At 45.5% G+C, this 13,938-nt stretch overlaps 5 protein-coding genes across 5 annotated transcripts; 2 read left to right on the top strand and 3 right to left on the bottom strand.

Moving 5' to 3' along the window:
* Positions 1 to 151: 151 nt before the first annotated feature.
* On the bottom strand, positions 152 to 499 carry N7520_002376 (uncharacterized protein; the record flags this gene model as incomplete). The annotated part of the gene is made up of 1 exon (XM_057136311.1): positions 152 to 499. One exon carries the CDS (start codon positions 497 to 499, stop codon positions 152 to 154), a length of 348 nt encoding a protein of 115 aa, XP_056998997.1.
* Positions 500 to 1,987: 1,488 nt separating this feature from the next.
* N7520_002375 (uncharacterized protein) lies at positions 1,988 to 3,473 on the bottom strand (the record flags this gene model as incomplete). Its single annotated transcript, XM_057136310.1, has 2 exons — positions 1,988 to 2,025; positions 2,075 to 3,473. 2 exons carry the CDS (start codon positions 3,471 to 3,473, stop codon positions 1,988 to 1,990), a joined length of 1,437 nt encoding a protein of 478 aa, XP_056998996.1.
* A 236-nt stretch (positions 3,474 to 3,709) lies between these two features.
* Positions 3,710 to 5,513, top strand: N7520_002374 (uncharacterized protein; the record flags this gene model as incomplete). Its single annotated transcript, XM_057136309.1, has 2 exons — positions 3,710 to 4,108; positions 4,170 to 5,513. 2 exons carry the CDS (start codon positions 3,710 to 3,712, stop codon positions 5,511 to 5,513), a joined length of 1,743 nt encoding a protein of 580 aa, XP_056998995.1.
* A 1,784-nt stretch (positions 5,514 to 7,297) lies between these two features.
* On the bottom strand, positions 7,298 to 8,878 carry N7520_002373 (uncharacterized protein; the record flags this gene model as incomplete). Its single annotated transcript, XM_057136308.1, has 4 exons — positions 7,298 to 7,943; positions 8,018 to 8,376; positions 8,466 to 8,548; positions 8,848 to 8,878. 4 exons carry the CDS (start codon positions 8,876 to 8,878, stop codon positions 7,298 to 7,300), a joined length of 1,119 nt encoding a protein of 372 aa, XP_056998994.1.
* A 2,667-nt stretch (positions 8,879 to 11,545) lies between these two features.
* On the top strand, positions 11,546 to 13,017 carry N7520_002372 (uncharacterized protein; the record flags this gene model as incomplete). Its single annotated transcript, XM_057136307.1, has 2 exons — positions 11,546 to 12,006; positions 12,063 to 13,017. 2 exons carry the CDS (start codon positions 11,546 to 11,548, stop codon positions 13,015 to 13,017), a joined length of 1,416 nt encoding a protein of 471 aa, XP_056998993.1.
* Positions 13,018 to 13,938: the final 921 nt, after the last annotated feature.

Below are 13,938 nucleotides of genomic sequence, written 5' to 3'. Positions count from 1 at the left end.
TAGCTAAATTATTATTTAGAGTTAAAGAAGTATATTATATGGTGTGATATTTTATATCTTATATCTAGTAGTAGATAGGACCCTTGATCAAGTTAGATACTTTATTTAATACATATATAGTAGAATACTTTAGTGGAATACTATGCTAGGCTTACTCGATATTAAGAACTTCCTCATCCTTACTTGAAGCAACTTGCGGCGGATGGTGAATGTTTAACATGGGGTCAATTGTCTCCCGGTCGATCTCACCGGGAGATACGTAAGTCATCTTGATTTGGAAAACGCGCAGGTGGCGGATCAACCCCACGTTATTCATAGCAGTTGAAGCCACTGGAGGCAAATTTCGGTCGGCGCATGTGGCAGCGCCAGGCATCTGCGTTTTGTTGCCGCGGAAAGGATCTCTCCTATTCCCCGCCTTCTTATTACTAGTGTCGTTTCTTCTAATGGCAGGGGAAGTGGATTCCGAAGCATTTTTGTGACCACTCAGAGGGCTCGTCATCGCGATAAACCTACCGTGTGCCTACCGTGGTAACGAAGACGAGCCTGATTAATCTACCTCAACGAAGAAGGGAAACATCCACTATTGGGTATCAGATGATTTAGGAAAATGTACAATTAGCTGAATTCGCGTGCTTGTCTTTTCTTTTTTTTTTCTGGTTTTTTTTTTGGCCACATAGGAGCGCGGGAAAGTGGAAGACTGGGCATCTCCAACTCAAGATGATCCCGATTCGTGAACAAAAGACTCGCGTGGTTGATAATGGCTTGACAGCACCCTAGCCGGCCGTAACAGCCTTCTTCAAAGTTGATTGATGTTTGTAGCCATCGTTTGGCAAAGCTTAAACGCCTTCCCTGTGACATACCCTGTAGGGTCGTCAAAAGCTAAGTGTGGAGGGTCGCGCAAGTCCAGCTACAACATCAGATTTCTCCCAGATTCTCTCAAACCCCCCTCTCCAGACCCCCCCTGGCCATATAATCGCGGTAGAAATGCCAAATAGAAAGACACGCCATGATGCCGTGGTAGGAACAGGTATGGCCGGACTGGTGACTGCGTCCCTGTTGCACCATGATCCAAAACAACGATTCCGAGTGCAGTTGGTGGACAAGGTCTGAAACCTGAACCCGAGTCTTTCATTGGTAGAGAGCTTTAACCGGGGTCTTATGTGAGCCCTCACTTTGAAGGACTGACTCTATTCTAGAACTCGCAACCCTGGCTAGCTGCTCAGTCCATCTCGCCTCCGGTCACATCAAAACTCGCGCACTGGGTGTATGTGCCCATGCACGCCTTCGCGAGCGGCTTTTCTCTTAATTTCGTCCGCATGTACGACTATCTCGATGTTACTTATCACCAACGGCTATTTTTGTTCAGTGCGCCTAGGTACTTTCTTACATTCGCTAACACTTATTAGGCCCTCGTATTTATATCAGACAAGTATGTCATGCTAAATCATCGAACTTCCTGTCATCTGCAGCCAGAGTGTCCTTGAAGCAGAGTGTTTTGCTGCTTTTTTCGTTGTTCCCTCCCCAAAAGACCCGAATTCTTTATAAATAGCCTCAGCACCCCATCTTGGCGGATCTAGGCTCAGTGAATTAAAATTATAACATGGCGAACAGAACTCGGCATCGCCCTTCTCTTTCAAAGCAACCGTATACATGTAGTCATGATGAGTCTGCTTTGTATCACGAGGGTTGTCTTTAAATGCCATTTTGCCAGGGCGCTTACGTTGAGACGCCTGAGGCAGTGGTTTGATTGCTTGAGGGCTTACGATATCAAGACACGCATGGCACCACTCGCCCGAAACCTTTTTTTTTTGACATCGATGACAGCCGTTGAAGAGGTGCCCACACCTCCGACAGTGACGACGCTTTTGAGATTTTCCCCTGACTTGCTTGGTTCGGATCTGTGGGCGTTGTTGTAATGGTTCAGCTTTCGATTTCATTTTCATGGGTTTGTCTTCGCGAGGCAACTCCACTGGCATAAGGGTACCTCTCATTTTGTCCAAGAGCGAGGAATGGCTTCCATCTTTGCTATATGGATATCTCATCGCGTCAACGACAAGAAGGTAGCCGCACTCACATAGACCGTTGGCTTCTTTTTCAAGGGTGGAGGTGCACACTTGACAGTAGTTAACATGAGTCTCAAAACTTTCAATTGCTAATTTTTTATCGTATTGCATATCGCGGAAATGCAGAGGCTCCTTGAGATCAACATGGGATGGCTCAGACAGAACGAGATTTTTATTGAAGTTTTTGTGTGTTGTTTCTCTTGTTTCCGGCATAGCTTCTGACTGCGGTTCTCCACGGGTGGCGTTTTCTTCCAATATTCCAGATGTGTAAGAGTTTGAAATTTGATTTGATCTAGGCTGTGGCAAAGCGAAAAGCGCAAGCTCTTCAAGATGATGCCCAAGGTGTTGTTCGAGCATCTTTCCGCAGTTCAGGGATAGGCGGCATAGAGGACAGTCTATCAAGATATCCAGATCGTCAGGTATTTCATGCTGAGCTTTTAGATGAGTGTACCATTCATGACGACTTCCAAAAAGCCGGTGAGGGGTTTTGCACTCGGCGAAAACACATATATACGGCATAAGGTCATCGAAGACATGCTGTTCCCATGACAGCCAGTCATCGACATTGTTGAGAATTAGAAAGCAATAAGGGCATTCAAAAGGATCGCCTTTCAGGGAATTTCCCGGAGGAGGTGGAACTATCATGCCTTTCCCGCCCTTCATTACTGTCTTGGCGTAAGAAATCTGTGAGAAAGTTGATTGAAGATCAATTGGTACATCCTCCGTGGCGATTTTCTCCGATAACATCCACAAATTGCTTTTTTCCATATCATTCACCTTGATGATCCGATTCAATCCCTGTGCAAGCTTGAGGTGGTGGCGTTCGCGGTATCGTAGAGTTGCCCGACGCTGTGATATCGCGAGACCAAGACGACATTGAATAGTAGCATCCAAGAGGGGAAACTTATTTCCCACATGCTGTCGGTCAAATGGTTCAAAAGAGGCCGCATCCGACCTCTTGATTCCAATTATTATATCATGATGTGCTGGTGACAGTATCGACATGGAATTAGTGAAGAGATTATTGATTGTGTCTCGCAGCGAATAGTATATTTTTTGAACCTCGGTTGAACCTTCATCGTCGTCGTCATCTGAGTCACTCGAATAGCCTTCTTGAAGGTAGGTCCCCCGTAAAAGAGATTCGAGATCTTGAACAGTTCTTTGAAGCCGACCGAGGACTCGCAATGTTTGGGCCTTCAGATGAGACGCGTCGCGCAATCGATAATCTAGTGATGCCTGGCCTGTCTGGTGCGCCCCAATATTCGCTGTCCAAACACGCAAGCGACCCAGCTCATCGGGCCACAATCCAGGAAGTACCTCTGACTGGAACTTCTCAAGCCCCCGCGAGGTAATGATATGATCAAGTTGTTGGAGACAAGCTTGTACGATAGATGCTATGGAGGTTGTCATTTTGCCGAAGGAGGGTTTTGAATCTAGGAATTTTGACAGGTCAAAAGTGGTGGAAGCGGAATGATAGAAGCCACTGTAATAAAAGTGACTTGTGTTCAAGCGGGGTACGCGGGGTTGCGAATGAAGTGCATCATATTTGAAATCCTTCACCTCTTTTCATCTCCTCTCGTTTAACAAAAGCATATAGTTCTTATAAGAGCTCGGACATTCTACTTGACGTATTTCGTATCTCTGAAATGTCAGGATTCGAGGCTGCCGGTCTTGCCCTTGCGATCTTACCGCTGTTAATCAACCAGCTGGACGGTTACGTTCAAGGCATAGAGACACTCGGTGACTTTCGAACAAAGCGGTACCGAGGAAAATTAGACTACTATGCCACAAATCTTGGATCTCAGCAGACAATTTTCATCAATACCTTGGAACGATCTCTGGAGAGTGTGATTGAATATGAAGATGGTGTTGACAGTTTGGGAGACGACGAGTTGAAGGCTCTTTGGGAAAAACCAAGCGTGCAATCTCTTCTGCAAAGAAAACTCGGAAGAAGCTATATGCCATTCCTAAGGAATATGAACCAGCTTTCATTCCTTCTGAAAGATCTGTCTCGAAGGCTGGGTTGGGACAAGAAACCAGTGGCGGTATGTCTGTTGTATCACATCTCTCTGAGCATTACCTAATCTACCATTTTTTGATATTTAGAAGGCATGGGAGGATTCAAGCACCTTTAACCGGGAAGTCAGGAAGTTTAAAGACATATTCTCCAAAAACATCTACGAGAGAATCTTCAAGGAAATAAACACCGCCAATGAACAACTCGCTAAGCTGATTGAACAATCTGAGTATCGGTGTGCGGTTAAAAAGCAACGAATATCAAAGCGACCCCTGCAGCGACTCAGACAAAATCGAAAACATGCAAAGAGCCTACACAATGCTATCATCAAGGGCAATTATTGGGCATGCTCTTGCCGTGATCAGCACACGATCTATTTCATCCTTGACAAATCTTCCTCTGAGACCAATACCAGTAGCAAAAGCTCACTCACTCCTCGGTTTAGAATGGTTGTTGGCTCCCCTCAGGCTGCCAAATATGCGGGGATCTTGGCCAACGCACACGAAATAGAGGCCGAGTCCGATGACTTCCCTTCAGAACCGAAGGTACCTGAAGACAAGCAGGCTACTGTTCAGCAAGTTACAGTCTATCCTGGAGACAGAAGTAAAAATGCAAAGGGTTCATTCGCCCTAAAAGACGATTGCGCGTCTGTCTTTTCTGAAAGATCACTCCCCCTGTCTTTAATTTCAGACATGTGCCTAACGTTATCCAAAATTGTGACCAAAGAAACCGAACTTACCAAAAAGGAATTTTTGGGCTGCGTCGCTGATGGTTGTCAATGGCACTATATGTACCATCTGCGGAAAATTGCTGAATGCGGCACGGCTCAATCGCTGACAGAACTTCTCCAATCATCTTCAACTGTTCTCCAAGCTCAGATGAATGGTTCCATTTTTTTCAGCCAGAAAGACCGTCTCAGCCTGGCCGTCAATCTCGCATACAGCGTTTTGGAGCTACACGGAAACTGGCTGAAACCCACCTGGCGGGCCCGCGATATAATTTTCATGCGAAACCTGACGAGCAGCATAGGTCACCCAACATTAGTTCTGAGTATTTCTAGCGCAAAGAAAACGTCAAAAATGTGTCACGAAGCAGCCACTTCAGGACTGATTAGAAACAAAGTTCTCTTTCCTCTCGGACTAGTTCTCATTGAGCTCTCCCTTTGCCAATCTCTCGAGTCACTCTGTATAGCAGAGGACTACGACGACAATGAGGCGGATGCAAATCTTAAGACAGCTTCTCGTCTGCTACAGTATGTTTACTCGCAGAGCGGTCCTATATATTGTGATGTCGTGGAACAATGCTTGTTTTGGCACTGGAAGACCGGCTATACGCTCGAAGATGAGAGAATTCAGGATGACGTATATCAAAAGATTGTATTTCCATTGGTCGAGAACCTAAGCAATTTTGTGGGTATCTCTCAAAGGCCTTGATATGACCGTGAAACAAACACGTAGCTCAATAGGATGATTGAGGGGCTTTTTGTGACCGATAATCTTTTGGATTCAGTCATTATATTCATTTTAAATCTAAGCCATATCTATTTACACAAGTGGCTGAATGTATAGAAAAATATTGAAGATAGGGACGCACAATAACTACACGCTCTGACGAAATGCGGGTCGGGTTGAATAGCTTAGGGAAAAACCAACCAATGCCCCCGAGGATCGACCTCGAAGGGTAGCGGACACCTTTTAGGGGTAAATGACAGATGTATAAGAGCGCATATCTCTGTAACTATCCCTAAGTTTTACTAATGTGAGCATTTGCTTATCGGATGATCATGGTCTGTAACAGTATGGTAATCAGTAATGGGCTTTGGCAGTGGATCCCGAGAAAAAAAAGGCGATCAGGAGGATAGAAGTCGTTTTCGCTATTGACTGTATTACTGCTGTAGCGGCCTCCCTGGGCGTTGACATCCTCTCCCATGTCCAATAGCAGCTTGATGAGATCTTGATGACCATTCGATGAGGAGGCCCGTAGAGCATTGCCATATTCGCCGCCCTGCGCGTTGACGTCTGCTTCCTTGTTGATAAGATTCTCGTGCAAATGCGAAAAGCCCATTCAAACATGCATATTAGAGCCTGTATCTTTGCGCAAGACCAGGTCCAACTTTTCCAAATCATATCTGCAGTGCCGCATACAGTCGAGTCCATCGTTAAAAAGTCTGTTGCTTTTCCGAAATCTTCACTGTCACTTGAACTGCATCTTCGGAAGCCTGAGCCAGTGCAGCATGGCCCATACAGATCTCTCCCGCATGTTCTGCCATCGGGAGCTTCCGCTTATTTTCTTGATCTTTACCATTTACACCTGTAAAATGAATTAAGCATGTCCTGGTGATGCAAATACTAGGAGTCGTGGAACTGAATCGATTCTCCTCGAAAAGGTACTCTTTGACCGAAAAGTGACCAAGGTTTCACTCTTTATCGGTGGCGTGAGCGAATGCCACCAAACCTGGACATTAACATAACATATATGCCATGCAAAATGATAGACGCTTGATATAAATCCCTCTCGACGCATTTGAGATCCGCGTCGCTATTTTTTTCTTAGCCTCGGCCAGCTTCAGTGGTCGCCTAACGTGCACTAGAAGATGAAGGAGGCGGATCGCATCATTTTCAACTCCTTCGGTATGCTTTTAATCATGCGATCATATGTGTCATGTAGATTGCGTGGTAAAGATGAAAATGCCTTCTCTATAGCTTCTTCATGACGATATCTAGCCAGGCTGTCCAATTGACAGAATACCCACCTAAACCTAACTAGTGCGTTATTATTCTATTAGCGGATTAATTAAAAGAAGAATGTCGCGTTTAAACGTGCCAAACCTACTGGGGGAACCTGGGCAAGGAGAAAGAGAGATACACGAGGCATTGCTTCACGAGCTAAGACAATTGAGGCCGTCCTGGACCGTGCAGAAGCATCACAACTGTTCCGGAGTCATGCGCCATGGGGGCCATTATTCAAAAGAACGGCTACAAGGCCATGGCATGCCCCAACGAGGCTTCAAGTTCGTTTAAAAAGTGGTTCACGACACGTGTACGTACATTGATATATATATAGTTGTGATAGGCTGCATATCACTTTCGATGTTGGATTCCAAAGCACAACCCACTAGGCTGGGTATGGATTCGTAATTTAGTCTACTTGGGAGATCAACTTTTGTAAGGACCAGCGTAAATGAAACCAATCATCCATTCAGACTGTAGATACAAAACTAATACTCAGCACCGGACACCGGCCCTCTCACCACATCCTTTTCATTCGCAAACATTAATCTCATACTTTCTCCTCCGCCTCCGGTCTCCACCTCCCCATATTTAACCTTTGTTCCACGTAATACCTGACAAATCTCGCATGCTGTCGCGTTTACCCCTACGTCCTTCAAAGGCCTTGCATCGAACGCCATCGCCATCTCCAGCGGGCCCAGCCCAGCCTTCCTCCCAAGCGCCACCCCCCCCCAGTATCCCAGCGCCACAGCAGCAATCGCCAGCACATTAAGCACCGTCGCCGCTGCAATTAAGCCGAAATCTGCTACGTATTGCGTCTCAGTGTACCGCCCCACGTATTCCACATTCTGTGTCGCGTTGCTTGTCACATTATCTTTGCCCACTTTCAGTGCCGTCCGGAACGCTATGTTGCGCAATTGGTTGATAATGTAGTCGGTTGGGTCCTCCCATGTGGCTTTATCATTTCCAGCGTCGCCAGTCATGAGCTGGTTAGCAAGGTAGCCGGAGAGGGAATACGAGGATACGGCGCCGCCGAAGTTCCAGGTGGCACTAGAGGTGAAGAGGTAGGAAGCGGCGTATTGAAAGCCGCCGATAGCGCTGTTACCACCAAAATCGTCAGGGCCTAGCATCTCGCTAAAATTGGTGAGATTAGTATTAAACATTGTTTTAGGAGGCAGATGCCGTGGGGTAGAAGAAAGCGACCTTACACAGCGTAAAGAAATGCATCGTTACTCCAATCATCCCATTTCAGACTCACAGTGCCCTTTTCCAGAATCATGTCATATTCAACGACCCCTCCGGTCAGCGTGCATGCCTTTTGAACCAGGGTAGTATTAATTAATGTATACGAGCTGTTTACATTATCTGTGACCTGCTCATAGTCTTCGGGTAAAAATGTGACGTTGAGAATCAGTACCTGGGGGAACTGATTTCCTTGGTTCTCTTCATCGTTCGGCAATGAGGAAAGATCGACTGAGGTCTCAAAGTAGGTCGCTTGATAGCCGAGATTCTCATCGAATGAGGCGGTTACATTCGTGGTGTTGCAGTAGACGCCAAATCCAAATCCCTTCAACACAATCACAAAGTGAGCCCTCTCAAGTCACTGATAATAGGTCACAATTTGGGCGATGAAAGCCTGAGGAATAGGGGATGTACCTGAATGGTAGCGGTGCAAGAGTCCCCACACGAAGCATGTGCCATTGTCATAGTAGAATCATTAGAGTATGTCTGCATGATAGCTGTGAAATTAGGAGCCAGATATGCGATTTCATTGACGCCGGACCGCGTGAGTACGGATACGCCACCATAAGAGTCTTACAGTGAGCAACTCAGAGTCAGTATATAGTGTCAAGTAAGTGTAAAGTACAAGATGTTCAAGTTGGTGACTGAGACTTCTCAGAATCTTTTCAATTCTGGCAGATTCAATCGACCACACATGTTTGGACTTTGGAAGCCTCTCTCCCAAAAGGAATTACTCTAGCCTCAATTCCTTGAAGACTTTTTGAAGAAGAAGATAGGAGCACGAAAACGCACTTACCCGGAATATAGGTTGCGAGGTCAAGCGTCATGTTGCCTGTCGGATTTACAGGAAATCCGGATACCGGTGTGAGGGAACGTTGCAAGAGAGGTGAGCGAACAATAGAGAGCGTGGTCAGGATACATGCTATATTTTCTATTGGTTCACTTTTTCTCTCAAGAAAACGCAAAAGCTGACCTAATGAATTAATCTTGTTTTTTCCACTCAGCCCGTTAAATAGAGCTCCTTGGAATGAGCTTCCAGAAGACCAATTCCAGTGCAAATCCGGGACCTTTGCACACCTCACTTATAAGCATATATAGATACAATCTGAAGATATCCTTTCCGTAAGGACCAGGCCCCTCCGACTCACAGTACAACCCCTCAAGGCATTTACCCAGAATGAAATGATCAATCCTTGCGTAAACGCATAACCCAAGAATATGTTCGATATCGCCGACACAACTGAGAGCTGTACTGGCGGCGAGACCATGAGACTGTCGATACTTTTATGGTTGCTACGGATAGCAATTGCAACAGCCCCCGCCGTACCTAAGTCATGAAATTAATACCACAACACTGAGTGAGTTCGAGCTTGGAATCCGTAAAATCTTACATGCCATGGTTAATAACAAGGCGAGGATCCTCAAAACTAGAAGCTGATTTAGAAATCCGCGTTTCCAGGGACTGGAATACCGATCGCGTCTTGTAAGAGACATCAAACTATCGCTTTCAGCCATATCTGACAAAGGAATCATATTCGAAGAAGAGTATTAGGTTGATTTTTCTAGCTGCTCGCTGGTTTAGGTTCGCGCAAAATGTAAAACTCGAGATAAAGATTATGAGGAAGATGAGAAGTAAGAAGAGCCTGCCGGTGAGGTAGGCAAATAATGGATTATCATTCCAGGTTTCTTTCTTTAAGTGTTAAGAGGCGACCACTAATTGTAACCGGCCCCACGGAATTTTTCAACAAAAATACTCGACCCTACGGAGGGTCCGACACATCAATAATTACAGTGGACCCGTGACACATAACTGTCTCGCGTGTAAACACTAAAACGGGACAGCTAGAATGACTTGGACACAGGGATCCAATACATAAATAGTACAGAGTAGGTCTCCGGACACGAACCACCTCCGGGCCAATAAATTGTCCACCTTACATAAGTAGGTTGGTGGGAAAACATGCATCTGCGCCTAATGTTGGCCAATCCTGGAGTTGGTATCGTACCAGTCGTTCAGCTGAGCTGTCCGTGCGGTGACAATGGAAATCTGAGGTCAAATTTGTATAGGTCACGAGAGAAAACTTTCCACATATGTTCAACCACCTCAGCTTAGCCTTGGGGATGCTGACAGGATGAGGTCTAATAGACCAATCTGATATCTGCAATATGTAATAAAATGGTCATCTTGTGTGTCAGTCTATATGCCGCTCGCTAGATAGGGAACTACGTATCCATTGGACGGTTATAGCAGGTGGTATAGTGTGCTATCAAGTATTCCTTATTCTCACAGACTGCAAGGCTGAGCCAAAAAGAGGGGTAAGATGATTATGTAGAATACTTATCTGTTGGATTTCACCTCCTATATACTTGCGCACAGCACGACCAAAAGATTCTATCCTAGAATATTCTTTACCAAACTAGAATAATCCACTCAATACCTCGGAGTATTTCAGCGAACTGATTGATACGTCAGAAAAATTTAACCAAATTCTCGCCACAATGGCCGAAGCGGTAGTTATAGCTGCTGCGCCGCTCCCGTATCCCGATGATATTCGGGGAAAGAATACCAATTAAGTAACTATACTCCGCAAACTATATTCAATTGTGCCTCTTGGTTGAACTCCCGATCACGAATTTCGCATCGTCAACAAGCATCCTCGAAGAGAATCGCAAGAGATCTTGCAGATCAGCCCGGGATGACGAGAGCATATATTTCCATCCAAATTTGGATTTTTATTTCTTCATAGTCTTGAGTCATAATGATATGTTTTTTTGTCGAACAGACTTCGCCGCCATTACTCATAATGGGCGGGAAACTACTAAATGGCCTTGGAAATGGGGAAACATGGAAGAACAAAAGAGCTATAAAACCCTGTAGGTCTTTATCTAGAGGATACTATAACAACCAACGCGGTGGAATCGTCTCTGAATTCTTCGGAATTCGGCGTTTTGGTGCTCAGTATGCTGTGGAGCAAGTCCCTCCGTAGCCCCACCAAATGTGTTCCTCACCAAGTGAGTTGCTAGAGTAAGGTCAAGTAAGATAATGGGAATAACGACAATTGGTAGTCGAATTCATCAAGAGTCATTCTTAAGCAAGGATCAATAGGACCCTCCTTGGGTTCTTTCTCATGTTGAATCGATACTGATTCATGCTTAGAAATCCAAGCACCCAGGAACGCTCCGTAACAGAACGATACTCACTATGACCATCTAACGTTGCGTAACACCTAAAAGATAGACAAAAATACTCTGAATTTCTATTCTACAGCAACGATGAGAATGATTGGCTAAATGATAAGCTCTTCTCCGCCCGAGCATCTCATTAGATGAGTGCTACTCCTTTCTCCACTTTTTAGTAACAAAGCAATCTCACTCTTGCACTGCCCCGCGGCTCGTGCTCGGCATCTCCCCCCACTTGTACAACATCTCCCTCTCTTCGTCATCCTTCAAATCTGAGTCGCAATTTCCGTCCATTATATCGATCGTTAAACGCAATGTCTGGGATTGAAGTGGTCGGGGTTATTGCCAGCATTGTTCAACTCGCAGAGGTTGGGATCAAACTCTCGGTCAAGCTTTGTTCTTTTTACCGTCAGATCAAAGATGTGGATCATTCAGCACAACGCCTTGCAAGTGATATCTCACTGACTTGCAGTATCTTACATCAGTTAGGCAATATCTTGGAACAGGACAGGCGGACAAAACTTTGCTCTCAGCAGGCGTTTCTGACAACTCAGGAAGTCTTGGAGGAATGTGAGAAAATCTTCAAGCAAATAGACGAAGCAATTCGGAGGAAAGATCCGAGCTCAGCTAAAAGCAAATTGGAACGTGGCACACGGAGGCTTACCATCTTGATACTTGGTCCCGATCTCGAGTTGTTGAAGTCCCACCTGGACAAGTTAAAATTGACCATGTTGCTAATGCTGAATGTGATCATGTATGCAAGAGAAATCAACCGGTATGTCCCATCTCGAGTATTTCTGGGGATCCAAATTGTTAATTTCCATTGAGTAGCACATCCGATAATTTCTCACTTGAATGTCAACGCCAGTTGATTGAAACGCTTCTCGGGGAGAAAGCCGAAATTGAAGCCAAATTGAAGAGGCTCACCAATTTGGCCAATGCCCGGTCAGACTGTGATGGCCAGGATGCAATGTCGTCTTCAGCATTGGTTGCGCAATCTAACATAACACTACCGCAGCAACCTTCAACCCGGAATGAAATTGACAAGTATTATGACCTTGTCAAAAGTCTTTTAATCGATATCGACGCCTGTCGAGGAAATTTTCAGCAGGATCGCCACTTGAGGATTAGAGACGGAGTTGTGAATATTCATGAGGCCGAAATTGCTATATTTCAACAATCCCATGGAGAGGCAGCGTTGCAGGCTTTCGATTGCCCCTTCTTTAGGATTAGCAACCGAGACTTGGACAACTCTTTTACCTCAAAGCTGAACTCCAAGCAGACGCATCAGCGCCATGCTTTGACTGCACGTCGTCGACACCCTGCGAGTGAGATATTCATAGAGGGCTATGATATGGACTCCTACGAAGCCTACGCGTACACTACCCCTCGCGAGCAGTTTGACAGAGACTACCCTGTTCAGTCATACCGTCATGCCACGAGGGGCTCGTTGGATAGACATATGATTGTAATGGACAAGGATTCCCATATGCCGCTTAAAGAAAGCGGCATTAGAGCTCGATCACTCAAATACAACATCAGCCATCGGAATACTATCAGTAACGAAGCTTCAGCTGATGGCGATGATGAAAAAGATGATAAGAATGAGGATGAACCGATGGAGGATGACCCAAAAGTCCTAAAAAGGAAAGCACATGATGTCAGCCCTTCAAAACGGATGGCCACCTCATGCGAAGAGAATCCCGGGAAGAAAATTGCGTGGGGTACTTTAGAGGACCTGGTACTATCCTGGACGATACTTTCACGAGATGTGATTCAGTCATAGAGACACTGGAAGGAAAACGAGGCAGATGCCGTTAAGATTTTCAGGTCAGTCCAAGTTGAGCACTGCATAGCTTCCAACAGGGGCGGCTGGGACGGTATATGGATTAATCAATCAATCAATCATTTCGAGAGGCCTCGGAAACTGTTGCTCCTACAGCCTCAAGTTCGGCTCCTGGGACCGACAAATAAACGCCGCGGAAGCAAAGAAACATTGACCATATGAGAACAATCGTGATGCGGCCTAGTCGCCCTTGATATCCCAATGTTGTTCTATAATTTTAACTTCTACGGTGATTTGCCTAAAGCTTGAATATCATTCTGAGAACCTCTATTGTCTGTATCTTCAAGTATGGAGGTCCCTATATTAGCTATTAATTTGTTAGCTTAAAGTCCTTTTATGTCGAGTCACATACATATTTCATCGCACCGCCGACCGATAAAAGAATATTCTTAGAACTCAAGTTGCCGTGGGCGATCTTGAGCTCGTCGTGGATATGAATGACTGAAGGGGACTATGGGCTTTAAGGAGACATCGTACTTTATGGGATATGTATTTGTAGATTAGTGATATCTGCTTTTCAGGCTTAGCCGCTGGGCGTTGAAGGGTTGTGTGTGGGTGTATGTACTTGTACCAGATAAAACCATCAATCAATAGAGCCCCGTATCACGTGCATTTGCTATTAGTTTGCGAACCCCCAGATCGACCCCAGAAATCTTTCCATCCGTCGTTCTATGCCTGATTAATTAGCTTTTGCTGCACCTCCGATATCAATGATCTGATCGCCGGGAAATGACCCAAGCGGGAAGGACCGCGGGATCGAAGGCCACTGCGGGGCCCACTCCATCAGGACGGCTTCAACCAATGAAATCAATATGGGACAGTTTGCTGCCCCTTTAGGTTTCGGGACCATCTCAAGACTGA

The sequence above is a fragment of the Penicillium odoratum genome (assembly GCF_028828045.1).
Source record: "Penicillium odoratum strain IBT 22623 chromosome Unknown utg000002l_segment0_segment0, whole genome shotgun sequence".
Classification (NCBI taxonomy): domain Eukaryota; kingdom Fungi; phylum Ascomycota; class Eurotiomycetes; order Eurotiales; family Aspergillaceae; genus Penicillium; species Penicillium odoratum.
Note: the sequence above shows the minus strand (reverse complement) of the source record. Positions and strands in the feature narration are given on the sequence as shown.